The sequence below is a fragment of the Lissotriton helveticus genome, chromosome 2_2, assembly GCF_964261635.1.
Source record: "Lissotriton helveticus chromosome 2_2, aLisHel1.1, whole genome shotgun sequence".
Classification (NCBI taxonomy): Eukaryota; Metazoa; Chordata; class Amphibia; order Caudata; family Salamandridae; genus Lissotriton; species Lissotriton helveticus.
In genome coordinates, this window is record NC_136060.1 from 274,899,998 (window position 1) to 274,926,592 (window position 26,595).

General features: G+C 48.6%; 1 protein-coding gene across 2 annotated transcripts in view; it reads left to right on the forward strand.

The window, feature by feature from the left end:
* ADGRA3 (adhesion G protein-coupled receptor A3) overlaps positions 1 to 26,595 on the forward strand; it is a 499,756-nt gene that overhangs the window by 352,322 nt on the left and 120,839 nt on the right. For both annotated transcript variants that reach the window (XM_078678405.1, XM_078678406.1), the window contains one exon: positions 5,660 to 5,821. In XM_078678405.1, coding sequence (XP_078534531.1) covers positions 5,660 to 5,821 — 162 coding nt within the window. The remainder of the gene's footprint in view (positions 1 to 5,659; positions 5,822 to 26,595) is intronic.

The window sequence follows — 26,595 nt, forward strand, 5'->3', positions numbered from 1 at the left end:
TCTAAGTTAAGCCTGACTGTTTTGTGCCATCCTACCAGAGGGTTAAGCACCTGGTAATTTGGGGTTTCCTTGGGTTCTACTGTGACAGAAATTGTGTTCGCTGCTTAAGTATGTTTTCACCCCCTCATCCAGTAACCCAGTTTCCTACACAGGACTGCCGGCTTGTCTCTCTCTTCATTATTTACTGGCCTGGAAGTAGTTTTGCATGACTTCTAACCTGTAACACTGAGTTGTTCACTATTGTACCTAGACATTAACATATCTCAAAGCCATCGAGAATCATAAAAATGCAATGAAAACAAAGCATAATCAGAGAGAGGCACTAAAATACTCACTGCTTTCTTTTACCTGCCAGAAAATGTCACTTAAAGAGTCACACATTTAGCAGTAGAATGTCACTGATAGGCAAACTAAAACCACAGAAATGTCACACATGGCAGCTATGTGTTATGAACATTTGCTCTTGAGCCCAGGATAATGGCAGCACATCTGTTTGCAAGAAATTTAAGAGAGACAACATTCACTTGTGTAGATGAGCAAAATTCCGCTCTACGTCATTGAATAGGAGGTTGAGCATAGAAAACATAAAAGAAGTGGCTGGATCTAAAAATTATACTTAAAAAGGTGGTAGGGGGTTTCAGTGATAAAAGTCTTACTAAAGTAGAAGCTTTGAATGCTGTTTTATTTGATTCATGCACAAAAACTGTAAATACTGCTTGTGAGAAAGTGCCTCTTTTGCATGGTTAGCCCCCACTTTTTGCCTGGTTTTGATATGTTGTGCACGTCCCTGCCAACGAGGTCCCCTGTGCCAGTGCTCCTTCCCTAAAACAAACCCTCAATTGGTATTTCTACCCCTTGTAAGTTCCTAGTAAATGGTACCCTGGGTACCTAGGGCATGAGCGCTGAAGAGGGTCCCTTGGGACCCCCTCACTGGGACCATGCCATTGCCCTTTTCTGCCTGCATGGACCTGTGAGAGGGGAGAATGACAAAGTCAACAAGGCACCATGCCTTGATGCCATGTCAGCATAGGTTAGCCACCCATCTAGTAAACCTCACAGCCCTAAGGTAGGGTGCAATATACTACAGGTGAGGGCATATCTGCCTGAGCAGATATGCCCCTGCAATATTGGGCATCATTTCCTAATATTGTAAGTGCCAGTGAAGCCATGGAGAGTACATGGGCTGGGAACTCGACAACTCGAGTTCCACAGCATCATGATGGCTTCACTGATTACCGGAACAACTCCTTTCAATAAATCCTTACTGATCCCAATGTGGGATTTATTGTACCATGTACCTAAAGGGAACGTCTGTGATGCCCCCTGAATCCTTACCATCCCAGTGTGGTCTCTGACCAGCTGTAGGCAGGCAGCCACCACCAGACATGTTTTTGCACCCCTGGGTAGAGAGCCCCTGCACTCTGGGACCAGAAACAATGCACATCCTGGGTAGGTGTCATGCCTTCTCCCTCAGGACAGGCCAGTGCTCAAAGAGGGAAAGCTTTAAAGGCATGCCGCCTTTGTAAGGCGACCCACAACCTCTGCTGCTAGCAGCAGAGGGCAGCCCCTAGTTTACACCCCCAATTTGGGCACAAAAACTGGCGGGAAAATAAAAAAGATATGAGGTGTGCCCTCCTCTGCCAATCCCACCCCTAAAGTGGGGAAAGAGAGGTGTATCACCTCTTTCAATCCCCACCATCCTGAGGATGAGGGTTCACTCCAATCAGGGCTAGGTCTATGCCCCCTCCCACTGGATGCTGGCATACTAGGGGGTGTAGTCACTCCAGGTAAGGGGTCCATTGACCCTACCTGCTACCCCCTAAAACGCCTCCTAAATTTAGTATTTATGTGGGTCCCCCAGATCTGCAACAACCTAACAAAAAAGAAGACACCTTGCATCAGAAGCCAGAAGATGACAACTTCCTTCGCCCCAGCCCTTCTGGCCTGTCTCACATTTGTCTCCTGCTTAGACGACTCTGATACATGTCGTGCAACAGAGACCTCTGAAACCCCTGGGAGGACTGCTGCCTTCCATAAAGACTCCAATCTCCTGAGGACAGCACACTTGTCCAGAAGAAACAGACCCCAAAGACTTCGGATCCAGGTGGATCTGTGTCCCCAGCCCACTCTGCACCCAAGGCCTGGTTCTGAGTGGCTCACCTGGGCAGTGAAGTCTCCTTGGTGATCCTGACCTCATGTCTAGCATTGGCCGACCTCTCCTGCCCTCCAAGAAGGTGCCTGCAGTGTGAATCCAGAGGCTCCTGCGACCAGCTCCGGTAAGAAATTGTATTTGCTGCTTGAGTATGTTTTCACCCCCCTCATCCAGTAACCCAGTTTCCTACACAGGGCTGCAGGTTTGTCTCTCTCCATTACGTCGAAAGGTACCCCTGCACCCACAGCCCCTGGGCCTTGGTGAGCTGAACCGATGGTGCTCCTACAACCCCCTACATCCCAACTTAACTCTGCTGTCGGTCGTTGGTCTTCCCTCTGCAACCTCCGGTGCCACGCCCGCAGCCTCTTTGCCGTGAGGAAAATCATCTTTGAAAATCATTGGCCGCCCAACGTCAAATTTGTACCCTGCACTCAGCCACCACTGTGCTGCCTGTGGTGTATGTTTGGTGCTGCTTTGTGCCCCACCCATAGTGCTTGTGCTAACCCTCAAAGCTTGGCCCTTGCAACCTATTTTAGCCTCTGCACCTGGCCGCCCCTGTGCCACTAGTGGTGCATTTTTGGTACTTACCGGACACCTGGCCCTTGCTGACGTTTTGCTCCGATCACTGAGATTGTAAGTTGAACACTTCCCTGTATAAACACAATATTTTTCCCCATAGGATAACGTTGGAGTGTGTTAAAAAGTTTCTAAGTGTCGATTTTTCAAAGTGAAAAGTAGTTTAGTTAAACGTACACACCTGATTCTGAAGACATCGGTGTTAAAATAAAGTAGAGAGTATCATTTTCTAAAATTGGTCTGGATCTGCTACTTGAGTCATGTGTCCATTATTGATCACTCTGGTGCAATACATGTCTTACACTCCTCTGTGTTAGGCCTAATGCTGCTCGCCCACACTACCATTAAAAGAGCACTTTGAGTTTTGCATTGAGCCCTGTCCACCTTTGGGGACTCCTGGAGTCTGTGCACAGTATTACCACCTAGTGGCAATATCGTATACAGAGCCAGCTTCCTACAGTGAATGAACAGGTCCCAACTTAGGTTGATCCATAAATGATGTTGTCCACATCATCGCTCATTTATTAAGTGAGTATCAAAATCAGGCGTTGCTTCAAAACTTGAATCTTGCTAGTATCCTTGTAAATGTACCTAGTCAAATTGCCATTTTACAAAGGACTTTTACTAGGAAACTGATCAGATGACCATGTGAATAAGTACATTTACAAGATCACTTGCAAGAAGTCTCCCCATGTTACTATTGCATTTAAATGAATCTGAAGGAACACAATTCATTTTGATACTTGTTTTATTAGAGGCGTCTATAGTGAGAAGTTTACGGTCTTGGAACAGGCAGTAGAAAAACAAATTGAAGATGGAGACCATTTCATCTGGCTTGCGTATCTGGGGCATATTTCACTTTGCGAAGATTGTCCCGACCAGGACCATAGATGAGTGGCATAGAGGAGGCTGTGAGAGGCAAGTGGATCTTTTTCCAGATGATAGATTTTTGATCATTAACAGTTCTTGAGAGGCTTATGATAATGCAGAATTGCAAATCCTGCAAAATGCTAAGATTTCAGCTACAGAAATGTGGCCAACATTTTTAGAAGCTTCCACACAAATGGTAGCAATGTTGGCGGAAACAGATTACCAACATATAAAGCGCAATGTGGCTAGATAGACACTTGACGCAGTTAAAAGACCAGGAGAGATGTCAGGAGGTGCTCGATGAGTTGTCAATTACAAATAGTGGGGTAAAGTACACCATAGGGTTGACAAATACCCACATTATTAAACTTCTACAGTTTAGTTATGTACACTTGACGTACCTGTCCCCAGTAAAAATACACTTTATTCTGAATACACTTCTAGATATCATTGGTGTTACAGCGAGGACTCAAGCTTCTTCCACATTACACGGAGTTGCCGAGCGATATAGCAATTCTCTTTGTATGTGTATCAACGGGCCCAATTGTACCACCTACAATGCTTTCTTTGGCTCATTCCTGGAAAAAAACAGTTTAACAGAAAAATTATACTATCGGATTTCGTGATTGCTAAAAGAAGAATAGCAATACAATGGCTGAGTAGTATACTGCCAACTATAGAAGGCTGGCTTAAGTACTAAGTGGAGTGGACAACTGCAGACGAAATATACATGAAAAGGTGAGACAGGATGATCGTTTAGTTAATAATCTAATAATACGGGCAACAATTGCCCATAACAGATTAACTGATCGCCATCAGTTGTAAACAGTATTAAATGTGAACTGCATCATTCAGTGCCTGCAATGGACAAGGGGGCCTGCTTATAATCCATATTCGACTGGGTATTAACCAAGAGTCAGTCCTAAGACATACAAAACGGATGGGAGGTAAGGAGAAATTAAAGGTGAGGCAGATGCAGGATTGTCAGTTTTGTCAACGATTTTCACTATATGAAACAACTAGTAACTGACCTGTTACATATAAACTGTAATAGAAGGATTGCTATAACATGCTCAGTGTCAAATATATGATACTAAAAACAATTTAAAAAAACAAAGTAGATTGATATAAAAGACATAAAGTGAGCTCCATGTCAGACGCCTCCAGTTTTTCTATACAGCAAGATCATAAATGCCAGGTTATGGTCTATAATTTGATGCTTTGACTTTGTAACTTGACAGCATTAACTTCTGCCATTACTTTAACTGCCCAAACTATTCCCAGTTCAACTAGAGTTCATGTTTACAGTTATGATCAGTAGCCCAATAATAACGACTTGAAAAGCTGCACTATCTAATGTGTATTTTGTAACCTTCTCCTCAGTTGTTGGCATCCCCCGGAGAACTGTGGTTGGGAGAGCAGTTTACCCTCTTTGAGGAGCCCACCGTAAAGTCTGACACATAATCTTACTGTTGCATGCCTATCTGGCCTGTCTCAGCAATCGACTCAATAATATTTTGCTCAACTCTCCACAGAGGAGCATAACTTGCAGCCCCACAACCAAGCCCTTTTACAATCCGAGTTTCCAAAAGGATGGGTCACTTCCCCCAAGTGCATGTTTTATTAAGGCATGTACGCCAGATAAAGCTGAAATTGCCTCATTTTAACATAAGAAACGCCTATGTGGAAGGAAGATCTTCGCCTATGAGGTGGCTATAGGGCCAACAAAAGGAGAGATTGCGTTTTCTTGAAGTGCTATGTGCATTTCTCCGGTTTTGTCTTTTTTAAACACCGTATTCTGCATGCAGAGATAACATTATTGCCCATCCAGCTGAGTCCATTTTATGTACATTCTGTGCAATGATAATTTCTAAAGGTGTCCAGTGGACGAACATTTTATATTTGGAATGAGCGGCCGTTTAACTAAAGTACAACTTTCAGTATGTAAAATATGTACACGTATTGTTGAAAAGTCTGTACTGTTCTGTTGTAATAATTTTCATGATATTTAATGCACATTCTCTTTCTTGTCATTCTCCCCGTCTAACCTCCACATTCAAGCTTGGCGATATAATGGTGGACATTGCAAGCAACATTATGCTGGCTGACGAGCGTGTCCTGTGGATGGCGCAGAGGGAGGCCAAGGCGTGCACGAGGATCGTTCAGTGCCTACAGCAAATTGCGGCATACAGGCTCGCCAGCAGTGGGCAGGTCTACTCCACAGTAAGTGAGACCTTTTCGTCCTTTGTAAAGCAAGCAGTGGGCAGGTCTACTGCACAGTGAGTGCGACCTTTCCATCTTTTGTAAAGCCAGCAGTGGGAGGTCTACTCGACAGTAAGTGCGACCTTCCCATCCTTTGTAAAGCCAGCAACAATGGGTAGGTCTGCTCCACAGTAAGTGCAACCTTTCTGTCCTTTATAAAACCAGCAGTGTGCAGGTCTACTGCACAGTGAGTGCGACCTTTCCGTCTTTGCTAAGCCAGCAGGTCTGCTCCCCAGTAAGTGCGACCTTTCCATCCTTTGTAAAGCCAGCAGTGGGCAGGTCTACTCCCCAGTAAGTGTGACCTTTCCGACCTTTGTAAAGCCAGCAGTGGGCAGGTCTACTCCCCAGTAAGTGTGACCTTTCCGTCATTTGTAAAGCCAGCAGTGGGCAGGTCTACTCGACAGTAAGTGCAACCTTTCCGTCCTTTGTAAAGCCAGCAGTGGGCAGGTCCTCTCCACAGTAAGTGCAAACTTTCTGTCCTTTGTAAAGCCAGCAGTGTGCAGGTCTACTGCACAGTGAGTGCGACCTTTCCATCCTTTGTAAAGCCAGGTCTACTCTACAGTGAGTGCGACCTTTCCATCCTTTGTAAAGCCAGCAGTGTGCAGGTCTACTCCCCTGTAAGTGCGACCTTCCCATCCTTTGTAAAGCCAGCAGTGGGCAGGTCTGCTCCACAGTAAGTGCAACCTTTCCATCCTTTGTAAAGCCAGCAGTGGGCAGCTCTACTGCACAGTGAGTGCAACCTTTCCATCCTTTGTAAAGCCAGCAGTGGGCAAATCTGCTCCACAGAAAGTGCGACCTTTCCATCCTTTGTAAAGCCAGCAGTGGGCAGGTCTGCTCCACAGTAAGTGCGACCTTTCCATCCTTTGTGAAGCCATCAGTGGGCAGGTCTACTCTACAGTGAGTGCGACCTTTCCGTCCTTTGTAAAGCCATCAATGGGCAGGTCTACTCTACAGTGAGTGCAAATGCGAAGTGGAACTGGGGGACATAAATGACGAGGACTGGATGGAGGCGCTTGCGTCAGCCAGAGAAGCAGCGATCCCATCCCGCTTGAAACTGGTACAGCTCAAAGTCCTACATAGGGTATATTATTCTCGAACCACGGTCCACAAGCTAGGGCGAGCGCCCGACCCACTTTGCCTACGGGGGTGCGGACAAGCCGGTACATATTACCATACCATATGGGATTGCCCCAGAATACAATCATGTTGGGTACAAGTGCTGGAACAAATCTCAGAGGTGAGCGGGGTGTATCCTAAACATATGGCAGCCAACAGATCTCAATGTGGCGCAGAAAGCATGGGCTACATTGGGATTGGCCATCGCTAAGCGAAATATAGCACGGAACTGGGGATCCGGGGTGACACCTACACAATCACAATGGGAAAATGATATGGGCATCGCTATGGTAGCGGAGAAAGCGGTCTACACACACAGGGGGTGCCCCAAAAAGTGGCTGCGAGTCTGGGGGAAATGGAATGAATCCCGGGGAAACTTGTGTGAACCACCAAGCGCAGAATTGACACCTGAAAACAGTCCATGAAGAGGGGAGTTCCCTGAGATGGCAGAGGGGAATCCGTACTAATGAGATGGAAGGGGGTAGGCGAAGTTGGATATGTACAGGGATGGTTACAACCAGAACAACGCGACTAAACATTGATAACTGTAATTGTAAGAGACTGCACTTGATTATTTGTAATTGTATGTTGATGAAATGAAAATAAAAATTGTTTAAAAAAAAAAAAAAAAGAAACTCTCCAGAGACCCTCGGTATCCCCTGATGCACAGCAAACTCCTTTTACTTTCAATTCTTTTTTCCGGCTCCTGCTAGCAGGTCCTTGGAGCATTGAGCTCTCCCTTTTTGTGTGTTTTTCAATTTTTTGGGCACTTTTAAAGTGTTTAGAGTGTTTCACTTGACATCTGACTGCTTCCCTTACCTGTTTCTGGAGTTTTTGGCCAGTTTTGCCCACTCTTTTGTCGAATATCCCTGCCCTGTTCGACAAGTGTCCTGAGTGTGCCAGGAAGAAGGCAAAGTCAGACCCATCCTCTCATGTTCCTGAAGACTGTGAGATTTGCCAACAATTCTCCAGGAGGACCCTGAAGGACAGAGAGAAGAACAGGTTTCAAGGACTGGAGCTCCGGAGACAGCAAGACCTAGGGGGGTCTGGGCATGGAGGGGCCTCGTCCTCTGCCCGTGTGTCGGCCTCTGGAGGGCTCCACAGTCAAGATAAGGCCAGGAAACGACGCAGATCTCCGTCGACGTCGATAGCCTCGGCGTCGAGAGGATTGACCACCATCTGCTCCCCATCGTCCCAGGGCTCTGGGTCGAAGCGACGTAGACATTCGACGTCGAGGGGACCGACATCGAGACCTCGGACGAGATCGACGTCTAGGACCGCGTCAACGTCAAGATACCGTCGACGTCTGGAACACCGGCGCTCGCCATCGAGGCGACTTCGCCGTTGAGGTCGACGTCGAGGAAGGGAGGCTCGACGTTGAGGGATGTGTCGACGTCGAGACGTTCGACGTCGAAAGAGAGGTCGACGTCAAGGAAAAAGAAGTCGAGGTCCAGGGGACGTTCAAGGGACAGGACTGTGTCCCAGGACTCTGTAGTCATTCTGTACTCCGCATCCACGAGCCCACGGTCCCGGCGGCACCGGCGCTCGTCTAAGAAGAGATCGGCCTCTAGTACATCAAGGGCTGCGCAGAGGAAGAAGAGAAGAATGGTGCGGTCTGCGGACTCAGATTACTCTCAGACCTACTCGCCTTCTAGGCACAGGACGCCTCTGCCTCCTCCGTTGCCTAAGAATCCTCCTCCTACGTTGCCTAAGGATCCTCCTCGTAATCCTACTCCTTCTCCTCCGCCTCATCTTCCTCCTCCTCCTCCACCACCTCTTCCTCCACGGTCAGCATCATTGCCGCGCCTTCCATCGCCGCCTATGGGGCCTCCACAACCTAGGCTTCCGGTTCGGCCTCCGTGGCTTTCCCCTCCAGTACGGACAGCGGAGATCAAGGTCACGGTCCAGGAGGAGACACCGTTCAAGGAGTGACTGTCGCTCTTCAACGCAGTCAAGACGCCGTCACTGGAGGGACAGGTCCAGGTCCCGTCACATGGACTCTTCCAGTGCCCGCGACTACTCACCCACCTTATAGGATTCACCACTTATGAGGGTGTCACAGGTGGATGACATTGTGTCGTTCCAAGAGGTGTTGTTGAGAGGGGCTGCGAAGCTGGGAATTACGCTGATGGTCTCCACACCTTCTACGTCAGTGATTTTCGAGACACTGCACAAAAAGCAGTTGTCTCGTCCCTTGTTGCCCTTGGTGCCAGGGCTGGAGGAGCCGGCTATGGAGCTCTTCCTGACTCCGGCGTCGACGAAATCTGCTCCTTCCCGACTGCAGAAGAAATACAGAGCCCCAGACTCTGATCCGGCGTTCCTTAGATCTGACCCGGTGCCGGATTCAGTGATCGTCACGGCGGCTAGGAAGCAGCACGCTACTGCCCCGTCCTCTACGGTGCCTCCGGACAAGGAGAGCCGTATGATTGATTCCGCGGGAAGGAAGGTGTGTGGTACGGCAGCAACGTCAATGAAAGCCACTAGTGCCACGGCTCTCCTGGGTCGTATGACAGGCCCTTATGGGACTCCTTACAACAGTTTCTGGAGCACCTTCCTAGGGACAAGAGGGAGGACTTTCAGGAAATCATCGAGGGCATGATGGTATCCAACCAGGTGATCAGCTCGGCTGCAGATTCCTCTCTCCTGGCGGCTCACGGCTACTGACACGGGATTAATATTAGGCGTCATGCCTGGTTGTGCCTGACTTCGCTAAAACCGGAGGCGCAGCAGAGAGTCGCCACCTGGTGCTACGCTATTTGGAAAGCATGCGGATGAGGAGATGGCCCGCATGATGGCGGAGGCTGAAACCCTGACGGCCGTCGGGTTAGAAAAGCCGCAAGAGAAGAAGACCTTCCGCCCCTTCCCGAGACGTTTTAGTGCCCAGAGTAGAGGGCAAGGTCGCCAAGCTGGGTAGCAGCAACACCACCAGCAGCCGCAGTACCAGCGGCGTCCATTCCAGAAACGCCAGAGGGGTAGAGGCGGCCAGCAGTCCTCCTCGACGCCTAAAGGCCTGGCCAGGTCTAGGCCCTGAGGTGCTACTTCCCCCTCGTCCGTTACCCGCTCCGGTGGGGGGAAGCATACAAAATTACTTGGCAGAGTGGAGAAAAATTACTCCGGACAAGTGGGTGCTGAATATTGTTTGCAATGGATATAGTCTTCGTTTCACCAGCCCGCCTCCAGCGATTCCACCGGTTTGCTCGCAGTTCCAACTGCGTGAGCTTCAGGTGGAGGCGGATACCCTGTTAAGGAAAAGGGCGATAGAAGACGTCCCTTTGTCTCAAAGGGGAAAGGGTCTGTTAGAGGCATGTGGGCTGCTGAATTCATATCTGTGCATAGATCGCCGCTAATGTTGGGTCCGGATGATTGCACATTGTTGTCTTGGAAGAGTCTTCGAAGTATCACGAGATAGGTGGCTCCTCCCTTGGACTACAGTGCGCCTGGGCATCCTCTCCATCCCCAGATTGTTTTTCTCCGCCATTGGGTTCGGATGGACTTTCCTACTCTCCAAGTTCGGAATCAAGAAAACTTCTCAAAAGGCCAAAAGGCCTTCGGATACCGTCTGTATTGTTAAGCGCTCGGTGCCGATACACTTTTTACATCTCGGTTGCACTCCAGTCGTCGAATCGGGCCGTGAGGCCTTCTCGACACCACGTGGACCGACCGTCGATGGAACGAAGTCCGTTCAAGTACTGCCCTCAGTGCAACTCGAAATTTCCGCACACAGACAAACATCCAGTGTGCAACAAATGCCTATCTCCGGATCACAACGAAGATAGTTGCCAGGACTGTGCCCAATTCCGATCAAAGAAGACTATTCGGAATAGACGGGCGCCGGAGCCCGATAACATCTTCGGGGACAAAGACGATCTAGCAAGCGCCGAAGACTCAGACCGAGACGATGGACAATACTCGGAGCCCGACTCCGAATATTACCCCGAAGAGGGAGAACTAATTGTCGATCTCGAAGACTATGATCAGGACATCGTAGCAGTTGAAGACCACTCCGATGACGGCGAGGGGCGAACCGTGAGTACACCGCCCCATATAGACACTAAACCTCTATCAGAGACTCAGGTCAAAGCATCGCCAGCAGGCCTTAGCCGAGACCAACAACCACGTTCTACAGCCCCGCCATATCGCCCGGCTAAGAACATATCGAAAGAGCACTCTGAGACACGTCACACAACATCGGTTCCATCAAAACCGAAACTTGTCGACAAAACAGTCTTCGGACCGAATTACGTCGACCCGAAGGTATGGAGGCCTAAAGGCGTCGACCCGAAGGCCACAGTACCCTCTAAACCAAAAACCGTCGAGTCGACATCGAAGACTAAAGCAGTCGAGTCGAGCTCCAAACCAAAGGCCGTCGAGTCAACCTCAAAGCCAAAACACGTCGATTCGACGCAAAAACAGAAGCACTTCGAATGGACCCCCAAAAAGCACGTCGAATCGAGCAAATCAGCCTCAGGTATCGACAAGGGGAACAAACCAGTCGACGACAAAACAAGGCCTACGCCCAAAACTAACGCCCAACCTAAATCGAAACCGAAGGTGGACGAAAAGAAGTCGGTCGAGCCGAAGTCCATCGACCCGAAAAAGGGCGTCAAACCGAATCAGCAGGCTCCAAAACAACATAAAGAGACTCTCGAACCGACAACACCGCTCGGTCCGAAAGAAGTTGTGAAGCCAGCAAAGGTCGTTCAACCAACGAAACCCGTTGAAAAACAACCAAAAACCATACAACCACCTAAAACGGTAGAGAAACAAAAAACCATCGACCCAAAGAAACAAACACCAAAGGTTGTAACAGCAAAACCAAGGGCTGTTGAAGAGGAGCTTCTTCACCCAGATCCCTCCACAGAGAACCAGTCAAAAATCTACATTGATCCAATAACTGGTAAAGTGACTGTGTATACTAAAAAGAAAAGGTCTCAACCAACAGAAGACGTTTCCAGAATCCCCTTGAAGAAAAAGAGAGACTGTGCTACCTCTCCTATTCTCTTTGAACCTATCACTCCTGCTATGCCTACTACCCCTTATACCCCAACCTCACCAACACGCTCTGACTACAACCCTGATGAAGATCAGGACGCAGATGTAGGTTTTGGGTATCCACAAAACCCAAATACAGACCCAGACACACAGCCATGGGGTACAGGAGGGGAACCAGACAATGAAGGGACTCTGCCCATCACACACCCTGCAGTATACCCTACTAAGCCATCACCCACAGAGGATACAGTTGCATTTAATTCTCTGTTAGATAGAGCAGCAACCTACCACAATGTAGATATGCACTCTGATGCTATTGAGGTAGATTTCCTCTTTGATACACTCACAACATCTGAAAGACACGTTAAAACACACCCAATGCTAAAAGGGGTGTTAAAACGCGCAGGTGACATTTTTAAGGACACTGCTAGGGCCCGGGTCATAAACCTGAAAATTGAGAAAAAATACAGAGCTGCACCTATAGATCCTACATACATCCAAGGACAGCTACCCCTAGATTCCTTAGTGGTATCAAACGCACGTAAGCGTGCAAACTCACAGACTACTGGTGAGGCTGCACCTCCAGACAAGGAATCTCAAATATTTGTGGCATCAGGCAAAAGAGTGGCGGCTGAGGCAGCAAACTCCTGGAGGATAGCCAAGATATGATAGGGCGCACTACGACAGTTTGGAAGAAATTCTCCAACACTTACCTGATCCCTACAAACAGCAGGCAGATGAACTTATTCAAGAGGGAAAGCTCATCACCAATGCATCCATTAAGTGTGCACTAGACGCTGCAGACACAGCTGCCAGATCCATCAATACCAGCGTGCTTATAAGTCGACACGCATGGCTTCGCATATCAGGCTTTAAGAATGAAGTCCAATCTACAATTCTTAACCAGCCAATTAACCCAGACTTTTTATTTGGTCCAGCAGTTGATTCAATTCTGGACAAAATGAAAAAGGATGCAGAAACAGCTAAATCTATGGGAGCTCTCCAGCCCCAACAACACCGGGGCTCCTTTCGTCGCTCCAATTATAGAGGAGGAGTGCGAGGAACATCACAGCAATCCTCCAACTACAAAACTAACACACAAAGGCAGAGGTCGTGGAGGCAATGCAAATAGATCCTCCACTAGCACAAAGCAATGACTTCCCAACACTCCCCCCAGACCACATAACACCAGTCGGGGGAAGAATACAACAATTTCAACAAGTCTGGTTAAATATCACCACTAACAAGTGGGTCAGGCAAATTATCCAACATTGCTATTGCCTAGAGCTCACCTCAACCCCACCCAACATACCACCCGTGCACCGTCGCATGTCACAGGAACATATAACGTTACTTCAGCAAGAGGTCATCAGTATGCTGCAAAAGGGGGCCATAGAACCAGTCCCACTGCAACATCAGGGAACAGGAGTATACTCCCTATACTTCCTAATTCCAAAGAAGGACGGGTCTCTCAGACCAATATTGGACCTCGGGCCCCTCAACCTCTATATTCTGTCAGAGCATTTTCACATGCTCACTCTCCAGCAAGTCTTACCATTGCTTCAACAAGGAGACTTCCTAGCAACTTTAGACCTCAAAGATGCATGCTTTCATATACCAATACACCCTGCTCACAGAAAGTATTTGAGGTTCACCATTCAAGGGCAGCACTACCAATTCAAAGTCCTGCCATTTGGGTTGACAACAGCTCCAAGAGTGTTCACCGAATGTCTGGCTACAGTAGCGGCACATCTCAGAAGGCAACACATACACGTGTACCCTTATCTGGACGACTGGCTAATACACGCGCCAACAGCCCAGCAAAGTGCCAACAACATGTCAGAGACCATACACCTACTGCACAGTTTAGGATTCTCACTAAACTACCCAAAGTCACACCTACAACCCTCCCACGTCCAACAGTACCTGGGAGCGACAATAAATACACTTTCCGCAAAAGCATATCCCAACACAGCACGGGTCCAGGGAATGCAGCCGCTAATACAAAAGTTCAGACCCCAACACTCACTACCAGCTCGAGGGTTTAAGCAGCTAATAGGCATGATGGCCTCCTGCATATTCATAGTCCCTCACGCCAGACTACATATGCGTCCGCTACAGGTATGCCTAGCAAGGCAGTGGAACCAGGCTCACGGGCAACTAAAAGACCTAATGTTGGTGACCAGTCGTGCATACAACTCTCTGCATTGGTGGAATCCACAAAACCTTTGCAAATGTCGACTGTTCCAAGAGCCTGTCCCACAAATAGTGTTAACAGCGGACGCGTCCCTACTAGGATGGGGAGCCCATGTCCTACACTACACAGTGCAGGGACTCTGGACTGTACAGCAAAAGAAGATGCATATCAATCTCCTAGAATTGATGGCCATCTTTCTAGCCCTAAAAGCTTTTGCGAAACACTTACGCAACAAAGCTGTGTTGATCCGGACGGACAACATGACAGCTATGTATTACATTCAGAAACAGGGAGGAACACACTCACCACAGCTGTCGCACCTAGCTCAAGCAATGTGGAAATGGGCCATTCAGAGAAACGTCTTTCTCATGGCAGAACACCTCCCAGGCAACGACAACCAAGTGGCAGACCTCTTAAGCAGGCACAGCCAACAAGTGCACGAATGGGAAATTCACCCCAAAGTGCTCCAACCATTCTTCCGGAAGTGGGGACACCCAGAAATAGATCTGTTTGCCACAAGCAAAAACGCAAAATGCCAGTACTTTGCCGCCAGGTTCCCACATCCGCAGTCGCAAGGCAATGCGATATGGATGAACTGGTCAGGCAAATTTGCGTACGCTTTTCCCCCAGCTCCACTAATACCGCTGGTGGCACGCAAAATGCGCCAACATTCGCAGACGCTAATCCTAGTTGCTCCCACGTGGGCGAGACAACCATGGTACACGACGTTCCTAGAACTGTCAGTGGTTCCTCATCAAAGACTACGACTAACACCCAGTCTTCTAACGCAGAACCATGGCGAAATCCAACACCCAGATCCCCAACAGCTGAACCTAGCGATCTGTCTCCTGAAATCCTAGAATTTGGATATCTCAACTTGCCCCCAGACTGCATGAATATTATCAAAGAGGCTAGGAAACCCACTACCAGAGCATGCTATGCAGCAAAGTGGAAACGTTTCGTCATTTATTGTAATAACAATGACATTAACCCGCTTGATGCTTCCACTAAAAACATCATTTGCTACCTATTGCACCTCCAACGGTGCAACTTGGCTTTTTCGTCCATCAGAATACACCTAGCTGCGTTAGCAGCATATTTGCAAAACAGGCAACACCTTTCACTATTCAGGGTGCCAGCAATCAAAGCGTTTATGGAAGGACTTAAACGCATAATTCCTCCAAGACACCCACCATCTCCAGTCTGGAATCTAAACGTTGTTTTAACCAGACTAATGGGACCACCCTTTGAGCCACTACACTCATGCGAACTACAATTTCTTACTTGGAAAGTGGCTTGCCTTATTGCCATTACTTCGCTTCGAAGAGTTAGTGAGCTGCAAGCCCTAACTATTCAAGAGCCATTCATTCAAGTACATGCAAATAGAGTAGTTCTTAGAACAAACCCTAAGTTCATGCCAAAAGTGGTATCCCATTTCCATTTAAATCAAACTATTGAACTGCCAGTGTTCTTTCAGAACCCACAAACAGTAGCTGAAAGGGCCTTGCATACCCTTGATGTCAAAAGAGCTCTGCTATATTACATAGACGGAACTAAAACATTTCGCAAAACAAAACAATTGTTTGTTGCCTTCTCACCTCAACACAAGGGTAACCCTATTTCAAAACCAGGCATAGCCAGATGGATAGTTAAGTGCATACAAATATGTTATATAAAAGCAAAACGCACCTTAACAGTCCCCCCTAGAGCGCATTCCACACGTAAGCTAGGGGCATCCATGGCTTTCCTAGGAAATATTCCTTTACACGAAATTTGCAGAGCAGCCACATGGTCAACGGCACATACATTTACAAAACACTATTGTGTAGATGTACATTCAAAACAGCAAGCTGCTGTAGGACAGGCTGTTCTCAAAAATCTTTTCCAGACTGCTGCAGCTAACACAGGTAGCCACCGCTAAGGGAGATACTGCTATACATTCTATGCACAGATATGAATTCAGCAGCCCACATGCCTCGAACGGAATAGGCTACTTACCAGTATGCACCTGTTCTTGGCATGTAGGGCTGCTGATATTCATATCGCCCACCCACCTCCCCGGTGCCTGTCACAGCTGCAGCATTCACTCTTTGCATGGACATCTCTTACTGTACTATACTCCATCTCTGCCACAATGGCGAAAAACAATCTGGGGATGGAGAGGATGCCCATGCGCACTGTAGTCCAAGGGAGGAGCCACCAATCTCGTGATACTTCGAAGACTCTTCCAAGACAACAATGTGCAATCATCCGGACCCAACACTAGGCGGCAATCTATGCACAGATATGAATATCAGCAGCCCTACATGCCAAGAACAGATGCATACTGGTAAGTAGCATATTCCTTACTCTCGGTTCTTCCTCGTGCGCAAGAAGGACAAGAACGAGTTCAGGCCAATTCTGGATTTGCGACAAGCAAACAAATGGATTTGCAGGGAAAAGTTTTGCATGCTGTCTTTACACCAGATTTATCCTCCGCTGCAAAGGGGAGACTGGCTTTGCGCAATAGATCTGCAAGATGCGTACTTCCATGTGCCCATTGCACGGAAACACCGGAAGTTCCTGCGTTTCTAGTCTGCACCAATCACTATCAGTACACCATACTACCGTTTGGACTGAAGTCTGCACCCAGGACGTTTTCCAAATGCATGGCAGTGGTGGCAGCGCACCTGAGAAAGAACAAGGTGTTTGTCTACCCGCACCTGGACGACTGGTTGATCAAAGCATCCACCTTCCAGGAAGCGCAACTGCACTGCAACAAGACGGCTGTTCTGTTGAGCCAGCTGAGGTTGCACATAAACATGTCCAAGTCTGTTACGACGCCTGTCCAGTACATTCAGTACTTGGGAGCCTCCATCGATACTCTATCAGCAAGCGTGTCTCCTTCGGAGGAGAGACGCTTATCGATCATTCGGAAGGCTCAGGCTCTCATAGCTGTTCCATCTACAACAGTGAGGACGGTGTCTTCTCTACTGGGGTCGATGGCCTCTTGCATCTTTCTCACACCACACGCACGCCTACATATGAGACCGTTGCAGAAATGTCTGGAGGATCAGTGGGACCAGAGGCGGGGGAGCTGGGATGACAGGATCAAGCTGTCCCTCCACGCTCAACAGTCCCTGAGATGGTGGTGCTCCGCAGAGAATCTTCTCAAAGGGGTTCCATTCCACAAGGACATTCCCACTCAGACTGTTGTCAGGGATGCTTCTCTCCAGGGCTGGGGAGCGCATTCAGACCATCTACAGATCCAGGGAACGTGGTCCCCGGCGGAATCCACGTATCACATCAATTTCCTGGAACTCAGAGCTGTTCACTTGGCACTGAAGGCCTTTCATCCGTCCTTCCAGACCAACTCCTTGCTTGTGCAGACGGACAATACGACCACAATGTATTACCTCAACAAGCAGGGGGTCTCGAGATCGCGCACCCTGTCACAGGAAGCGCAGGCGATCTGGCACTGGCTACTTGCCAGAGGACTGACGATAACGGCTACCCATCTGCCAGGTGTGCAGAATGCTCAGGCGGACGCACTCAGCAGGCTGGAGCAAGAAAACCACGAGTGGGTTCTAAACGACAAAGTGCTACGAGACATCTTCGGCAGGTGGGGCACTTCGGACGTAGATCTGTTCGCCAACCCTTAAACAGAAAATGCCGAGACTTCGCCTCCAGGTATTACCAACCGTGGACTCTGGGGATCGCGCTATGGATCAGCTGGTCGAACAGCTTTCTGTACGCTTTTCCACCCATTCCCCTGATTCCGGCAGTGCTCATCAAGCTGTCTCAGTGCAGAACACGGATGATCCTCATTGCTCCGGAGTGGCCCCGACAGTGGTGGTTCACGGCCAGCTTTACCTGTCTCTTCTACCCCACATGCGGCTGCCGTGTTGGCTGGACCTTCTCCCGAAGTTCGGGGGCAGATGGTGCACCCCAACGTCTCATCGTTGAGTTTGGCGGCATGGCTCCTGAGATAGTGCAGTATGGACACCTGAATCTGCCTGAGGATTGCATGAACATTCTCAAGGAGGCTAAGCGGCCTTCCACTACGATGTCTTATACCTACAAGTGGAAGAGGTTCTGCATCTGGTGTACTTCCAAGCACTATGATCCGACGACCTGCAAGGAAGATATTGTCCTTAATTTTCAATCTATTAAGGTTCACCTTGCAGCGTTGACTGCGTACAGGAAATGTCCCTCTGACTTCCTTCTTCCAGGTCCCTGTGATTAAGGATTTTTTGGAAGGACTGAAGAAAGTGTTTCCTCCTGTTCGGAGTCCTTCGCCTTCCTGGGAGTTGAATGTAGCGCTGTTCAGATTGGTGAAGGATCCTTTTGAACCCATTCATAAGGCTTCACTGCAGCACTTATCGTGGAAGGCGGCTTTTCTTGTGGCCATTACATCGGCCCGAAGGGTGAGTGAGATTCAGGCATTGTGTTGTCAAGAACCTTATACTGTTTTTCATGCTGCTAAGGTTGTGATGCGTACTCACCCTAAGTTCCTTCCTAAGGTGATCTCTGATTTTCATGTTAATCAGACTATAACTTTACCTACGTTTTTCCAGAATCCTTCCACTCCAGCGGAAAGATCTCTTCATTCCCTGGATGTGAGAAGGGTATTGAAATTCTATCTAGATAAGACCAAGGATATTCGTAGGTCAGACCAACTGTTTGTCAACTATGGGTCGGTCAGGACTGGACTTGCTACCTCGAAGCAATCCATCTCTAGGTGGATTGTGTCCTGTATCCAGTTATGTTACCAGAAGGCTAATAGCACCTTAGGAGGTAAGCCTAAGGCTCATTCCACCAGGGGCAAAGCGGCTACAACTTGCTTCGTAATGTTCCCATTGCAGAGATCTGCAGGGCTGCCACTTGGATGTCGGTCCATACCTTTGCTAAGCATTACTGCCTGGACTCTGATGCCAGAGCAGATGCTCAGGGGGGGCAGGCTTAGTTAAGAAATCTGTTTGCACAGTAGTGGTGTCTTTTTCTCCACCGCCGGTTAGATTGTTGGGATGGGCTTGCCATTCTATTCACTAGATTATGACTAAACACAGAGATCCCCTACTACAGAAGGATTCGTTTCTTACCTGTAACTCCAGTTCTGTGGTAGGGATATCTCTGTTATAGTCATAAGCGCCCGCCCTCCTCCCTGGTGGAGAAAATGGTACTGTAATTTATGCTACAGGCCTTACTTTATACACCTTCAAAAAGAACTGAAAGTAAAAGGAGTTTGCTGTGCATCATGGGATACCGAGGGTCTCTGGAGAGTTCCTTAAAGGCACGGTATCCCTTTTCCAGACACATAATGGCAGCCTATGGGGGCTTGTCTGTCCTTCCCTTCCTCTCTATCATTCCAAGGATTTTGTGAAGGGGAAGTTTCTCTATGGGTGAAACTTAGCAGACTGTGTTAAATGTGATGTTGGTGGATTATCCTTTGCATTTCTAGTTGAAGTACTGGACAGTGTAGCCTTGCAGGTATAGGCTGCATTATTGTCTTTAATTTTCTCTTAAGTGTCTATGCAGGTCTGCACTGAGGACAATTTAAGAGATTATTTTTGATTGCTCCGGGGTCCACGCACATGGGCAGGACTTTTCACTAGATTATCACTATAACAGAGGTTCCCCTACTACAGAACTGGAGTTACAGGTAGGAAACTACTCCTTCCGTCCTTTGTAAAGCCAGCAGTGGGGAGGTCTACTCCCCAATAAGTGCGACCTTCCCATCCTTTGTAAAGCCAGCAGTGGGCAGGTCTGCTCCACAGTAAGTGCAACCTTTCTGTCCTTTGTAATGCCAGCAGTGTGCAGGTCTACTGCACAGTGAGTGCGACATTTCCATCCTTTGTAAAGCCAGGTCTACTCTACAGTGAGTGCGACCTTTCCATCCTTTGTAAAGCCAGGTCAGGTCTACTCTACAGTGAGTGCGACCTTTCCATCCTTTGTAAAGCCAGAAGTGGGCAGGTCTCCTGCACACAGAGTGGGACCTTTCCATCCTTTGTGAAGCCAGCAGTGGGCAGATCTGCTCCACAGTAAGTGCGACCTTTCCATCCTTTGTAAAGCCAGCAGTGGGTAGGTCTGCTCCATAGTAAGTGCGACCTTTCCATCCTTTGTAAAGCCATCAGTGGGCAGGTCTACTCTACAGTGAGTGTGACCTTTCCGTCCTTTGTAAAGCCAGGTCTACTCTACAGTGAGTGCGACCTTTCCATCCTTTGTAAAGCCAGGTCTACTCTACAGTGAGTGCGACCTTTCCATCCTTTGTAAAGCCAGAAGTGGGCAGGTCTCCTGCACACAGAGTGGGACCTTTCCATCCTTTGTGAAGCCAGCAGTGGGCAGGTCTGCTCCACAGTAAGTGCGACCTTTCCATCCTTTGTAAAGCCATCAGTGGGCAGGTCTACTCTACAGTGAGTGCGACCTTTCCATCCTTTGTAAAGCCAGCAGTGGGCAGGTCTACTCGACAGTAAGTGGGACCTTTACGTCCTTTGCAAAGCTAGCAGTGGGCAGGTCTACTTGACAGTAAGTGCGACCTTTCCATCCTTTGTAAAGCCGGCAGTGTGCAGGTCTACTCTACAATGAGTGCAACCTTTCCGACCTTTGTAAAGCCAGCAGTGGGCCGGTCTACTCTACAGTGAGTGCGACCTTTCTGACCTTTGTAAAGCCAGCAGTGGGCAGGTCTGCTCCACAGTGAGTGCGACCTTTCCATCCTTTGTAAAGCCAGCAGTGGGCAGGTCTAATCCACAGTTAGTGCGACCTTCCTATCCTTTGTAAAGCCGGTAGCGGGCAGGTCTACTCCACAGTGAGTGCGATCTTTCCATCCTTTGTAAAGCCAGCAGTGGGCAGGTCTGCTCCACGGTGAGTGCAACCTTTCCATCCTTTGTAAGGCCAGCAGTGGGCAGCTCTACTGCACAGTGAGTGCAACCTTTCAATCCTTTGTAAAGCCAGCAGTGGGCAGGTCTACTCGACAGTAAGTGTGACCTTCCCATCCTTTGTAAAGCCAGCAGTGGGCAGGTCTGCTCCCCAGTAAGTGCGACCTTTCCATTCTTTGTAACGCCAGCAGTGGGCAGGTCTGATCCCCAGTAAGTGCGACCTTTCCATCCTTTGTAAAGCCAGCAGTGGGCAGCTCTGCTCCACAGTGAGTGAAACCTTTCCGTCCTTTGTAAAGTGATGAGCTCGATTACCAATGTAGTCTCTTATCATTGAAATAAGCAGCTCGGTCAAGAGTTTGCAAACTCACTGCTCGGAACAGACGCTCTGTGGTCGTCGATTGTTTAAACTAATTTAAAAGTAGTGATAACCCTTGGTCTGGAGTAACATTCTGATAGAAGTGAAATGAAAGCAGGGCCACAAACTGCCCAACTTTAAGCATTTGTTATGATCCAGGCCCTTGTTAAAAAGGGCGACTTATGATAATATTAAAGGTACAATTTATTTTAAAGAAAGATTGGTTCTCAACTTTCTCTATCCTCTGCGCTCTCTAGTTATTAGTTTCAGTTTCGTTCTATTCAGATGTCGGAAATGGATGCAACACATATTTCATTTTTTTGTAAATGGTTTCTTTTAAATTATTGAATGGTTGCACCCCCATGCATATGGGGTGTGTCCCCCGGGCTCCAATGAATCCTATGTAGAAGGTTTTAATGATTCCATACCATAGTTATTCAAATTTTGAAAATTGACCTTTTATTTCATCATGTTATTTTCACATGAGTGATCAGTTAATCATAATCCGTTTCAATCGTGAATAAACATTTTGACTTTTCCATCAAACATTTAAGCTGTCCCAATGCATTTCGGCATATCAAATGCCTTCTTCCAGGGGATCATTCTATAAAGTGAAACAACACATCATTTAATGCCAATCCTCTAAACTAGCTGTACATTAATACATCACAATACATAATGGTCTAAACGATAAATGTTATTCAGTGGTTCATGTCATGAGTAATTAACTGAATATGTGCCATGTTTATTAAAGAAAACTCCATTGTCAACCAGACGGTATTTCCACAAAGCTACGTGTTTGTTTAAAAAATGTCCTCGCTACGGTGGTGGGTTTCGTTAATTAGCTACAGTGAGTGCTCGGATTAAACTAAGTAACGGACCATGACTTGAACGCGCTGTTCTAAGCATTCCCAAGTCATTTTAAAATATACAACTAAGCGGCTTACCGATCAAAAATGTTTGTGTCTCCCGCGTCTCTCCTCACGAACCGGAAGTGCTGGAAGCAATGCTCCGGATGTTTATAACGGGTGTCCGCTATCATTACTCGAGAATGTATTTCATGTGTTAAAAAAACAGATATATGGTGCGGTTGCTGACCGGACCTGTGTAATTCAAGTATCTCATTGCGAAAAAAATCTCTAATAGAGAGTCACATAAAAAATTGTGATATAAACGAGTGCTGTGCGCCAAATATGTCTCAATAAAGTTAACTGTGTTTAAAGAAGAAAAGGGTGTGGTGTGATTATTTTGGTACATATGTTCTTGTGACTATCGTCGATCATGTAAGCAATGTAAATTATTTGGGATGGATAAGTAAAGAAGCCACTATTCGGGTCTAAGAAATAACAACAGTAATTTAAAGATAACATGTATATTCCATACGATCATTGAGCCCATGCGGGGTCATGCTAGACAATAGAGAAATCCAATAATTTTCTCTCTGCAGTAGTCTCTTTTTGTGATCTTGTCCTTCTATGTTGTCGACATTCTCTAGAACACAAAATCTTAACTGGCTGATATTGTGGCTCTTTTCCACAAAATGCTGGGCCACTGTTGATTTCAATTGCTTAGTCCTGATGTTCGACTTGTGTTCATTTAATCTCGTTTTTATTTTTCGATCAGTTTGTCCCACGTAAATTATCCCTTGCTCACTACGCCACTGGAGTCAAGCTATCCTGGCTGATAGCCAGAATTCGGTCCTAGGATGCTTGATTCCGGTCCAGGGAAGACATGGCTTGGCAGTTCGGGCTGGACTGTTCCCATGAGGCACAGGGTCAAGACTGATTTGCATATGGCCATGTCTGAACTGGGGTGGCTTGGTGAGCAAACGAACGATGGATTAAGCCCAGATCTGTGACTGGGGGTGAATGTTTTGCCAATGTGCAACATTCCGTCCATCATCTTGTTTGTTTTGCTGTTCACCCTATGTGGGAAGGGTATGCCCAGACGTGGGTCCCTTGCTCACTACGCCACTGGAGTCAAGCTATCCTGGCTGAAGACGGCTGATAGCCAGAAACCGGTCCTAGTATGCTTGATTCCGGTCCAGGGAAGACATGGCTTGGCAGTTCGGGCTGGACTGTTCCCTGTTCCCATGAGGCACAGGGTCAAGACTGATTTGCCTATGGCCATGTCTGAACTGGGGTGGCTTGGTAAGCAAAATAACAATGGATTAAACCCAGATCTGTGACTGGGGGTGAATGTTTTGCCATTGTGCAACATTCCGTCCAGCATCTTGTTTGTTTTTCTTTTAAACTAACCACACCCTTCTCCTCGATGTTTGTTTCAAATGTTTTTGGGTTTCATGTTTGTGATCACAAGCTCATATATAAACCGAAATTACCAAGGCAAGAGAGACACTTTTGTGTTGAGTAGGTAGTGAAAAATGTCCCGTCTGGACATTGAGAAGTGGGTGTCTTTGTCGCCTTGGATACTCTCATGCTGCCGTACACGGTGGGGGTTTGGGTGTTCCAAACCTCGAACTTTATTACAGGGTCACACAGCCCTCTCACGCATACAGTTGGGTGCATGGCTCACATGATTTGCCTCAACTCCAGATAGAAAAGGTTGCTGCTGCCCCATACACATTGCCTCGCTTAATAACTCAGGCGCCTACGAGACGATGCGGGATACTTGACTTGGTCAACTCCACTGTTCATGCGTGGAACGCACTTCTTAAAATGTACAATGGTGCACAATTGTGTTCGCCTCAGTTGCAGGTGGAGTGGTGCCAATGGTTTGCACTCAGCTCGGAGAGGGGGACCCTAAACTCCCTACACTGTTTACAAATAAATACAATTGGAGACCTGTTCAAACACGGGCAGGTTGGCACATGGGAAGAGGTGGCTGGTGATGACGGTTCGCAATAGGCGCTGACTAAATTCAAATTTTTAGAACCTGGCATGCTATGCGAGCTGTTCTTGGGGACAAGCTCCTAGAACCAATGTATATCCCACCCCTGACTATACTTTTGAACTCACAAACACCTGGTAAGCTGATCTTCAGACTGTTGGACTTGCCCCTTCTGGCAGGTTCACCCCTAAATGTTTTGCTTTTACATGTGACCTGATGTTAGTTGTTTTTGGCTTCTGCGCACTTTAACCCTGTGTCCTAGTGTAAAGTGCGTGCGCAGTCTGAGTGCGTGTGGTGAGATGGGCCTGCCCTCCCATAGGAATGCATGGGGGATATGTGTGTCCATGATAGTTACTGATGTGAGAGGAGTGCAGGGGAGAGTTTGGTATGTGTGAACTCGTGAGATTATATGCTGCGCGATGGTGTGCGCAGATTGAATGTGTCTTGGTGGGAAGTGCCACTTCTAGAAGTTGGCATGTCTGTGCAGTGAATGTGAATTGACTGTCTGGCTTGTGATTGGCTGGAGCTGGCTGGTGTGCCTGGCTCCAGGAGTCCGAATGGGTGTGGCTGGGGGTGAATGGGGAGATCTGCATGTTGATGGCAGGGAGGAGTGCACCTGGGACCTGAATAGGGCTGGGCCTTCCCTCCACAATGCTGGTTCCACCCCCTGTGGTGTGTCTGATGTCCCTAGCCTGTCCTGTGAATGGGGAGAGGGGCTGAGCACAACAAAGTGCTCCAGAACCAGTTGCATCTGGTTTTCCCTAAACCCTGTGCTAGGGGACAAAGGGAATCTGTGTATAAAAAGGGGCTGTGACCCCTTGAAAGATGTTCTCTCTTGTTCTAGCCTGAGGGGGGCCTGCTGCTGCTGCTACTGGGCGCCAGGAGGACCACCACTGGGGACTGCCTCCCTGCTGGAGGACCCTGTGAGCTGGCCCCTGTGCCCAGCCTTTGCTTCCTCCCCCCCCCCGCACTCTGAAGGATTTCCCTGAAATTTGCCCTGGATTGTTGAGGACTTCAAGCGCCTGGCAAGCGCTGTATCTTTCTTCCCTGGGAAGCGCTTCATTCCCCCTTTCCTAAGGAGCCCTTGGTGGTGTTGCCAGGAGGAGCAGCACTGCTATTTTCCACTGCAGCCCGGAGCTGCAATCCCTTTCCAGAGGGAGTCCCCGGCATGGGGATCCTCTGCCTTGGTGCCCTTGTCGAGCGGGTGCCTACCCCGCATTGCCAGCTGCCTTCGGTGAGAGGCGGGATTCAACCGCATATTTGCCGTTTTAATGTCCCTAGTGGGTGCCCACCCCACCAGGGACCTTGTGCCATTGTGTTTTCTATATGTATCACTAGCTGGGTGCCCACCCCGTCAGGGACTTCGTATTTAAACGGGATCCTACCCCGTATTGTGCTGAGGAAATCACCGCCAGCCCAGGAACCCCAGTGATACCCCCGCGACGTCACCACCAGCGCTACGCTGGGATTGGAGGAGCCAAGCAAAACAGGAAGCGGACGGGAGCCCACCCCGCGCTCCTGTGACCTGGAAGAGGCTCGCCCGGCTCTGCCACGAGCGCAAGGGCGGCGTTTGCATCCGGGGCCCCCGAGAGTGAGGGAGTGCCCCGTGGTGCCCAGTGTGCTGGAGGAGGAGACCCAGGCGGGAGCCTACCCTGCGCTGGGCCGAACCAGGAAGGAAGAGCCACCCTCTGAACCCAGGCGGGAGCCTACCCTGTGCTGGGATGGGCGTCTGAGCAAGTCCCCTGCCCAAGAGGAGATCCGGCCAAGGAAGCCAACGGGAGCCTACCCCGTGCTTCCGGACAGAGAGGAGACCGCCTGACCAAGTGAGGAGGGGCCGGGGGTGAAGAAAGAACCACGGCACGTTGCTGGTGCCTCAAATATCCCGGTGCAGCCCCAGTGAGTGAAGGAGGGGGAGCTGACCGCACGCCCATGGTTGGTGCCCACTTCGGGGCACATTGTCTGTGCTCACAGCTGCCCCGCTTGTCAGAGGGCAGCTGCTCCAGCGTTGGGGGGCATTTTTGCTTTTAAGAGTCCCCCATGAGGGGCTTCCAGGCGCAGTTGTGCCCATACTTACTTTGGGGGCCTATGGTATTAAAAATCCCCAGAGGGGCCCCTGCTTTATTAAGGGGCCTATTGGTTTTCAGAGCCTGGAGGGCTCCAACATGTCGCTGGTTTTTTCCCAGAGCCTAGAGGTCTCCAACGTTTGGCGCAATTTGTTTCAAGGACACTGAGAGCCCTTCCAGTATTTTCCACTACCTCACAGCTGCCCAGCAAGTAGTGGGCAGCTGCTACGTTTAGGCCCCTATTGCGCACTCTTCTTTTGGCTGCGTGCGCAGCCAGCCCAGACTTACTGGACATCGGGCATTTGAGC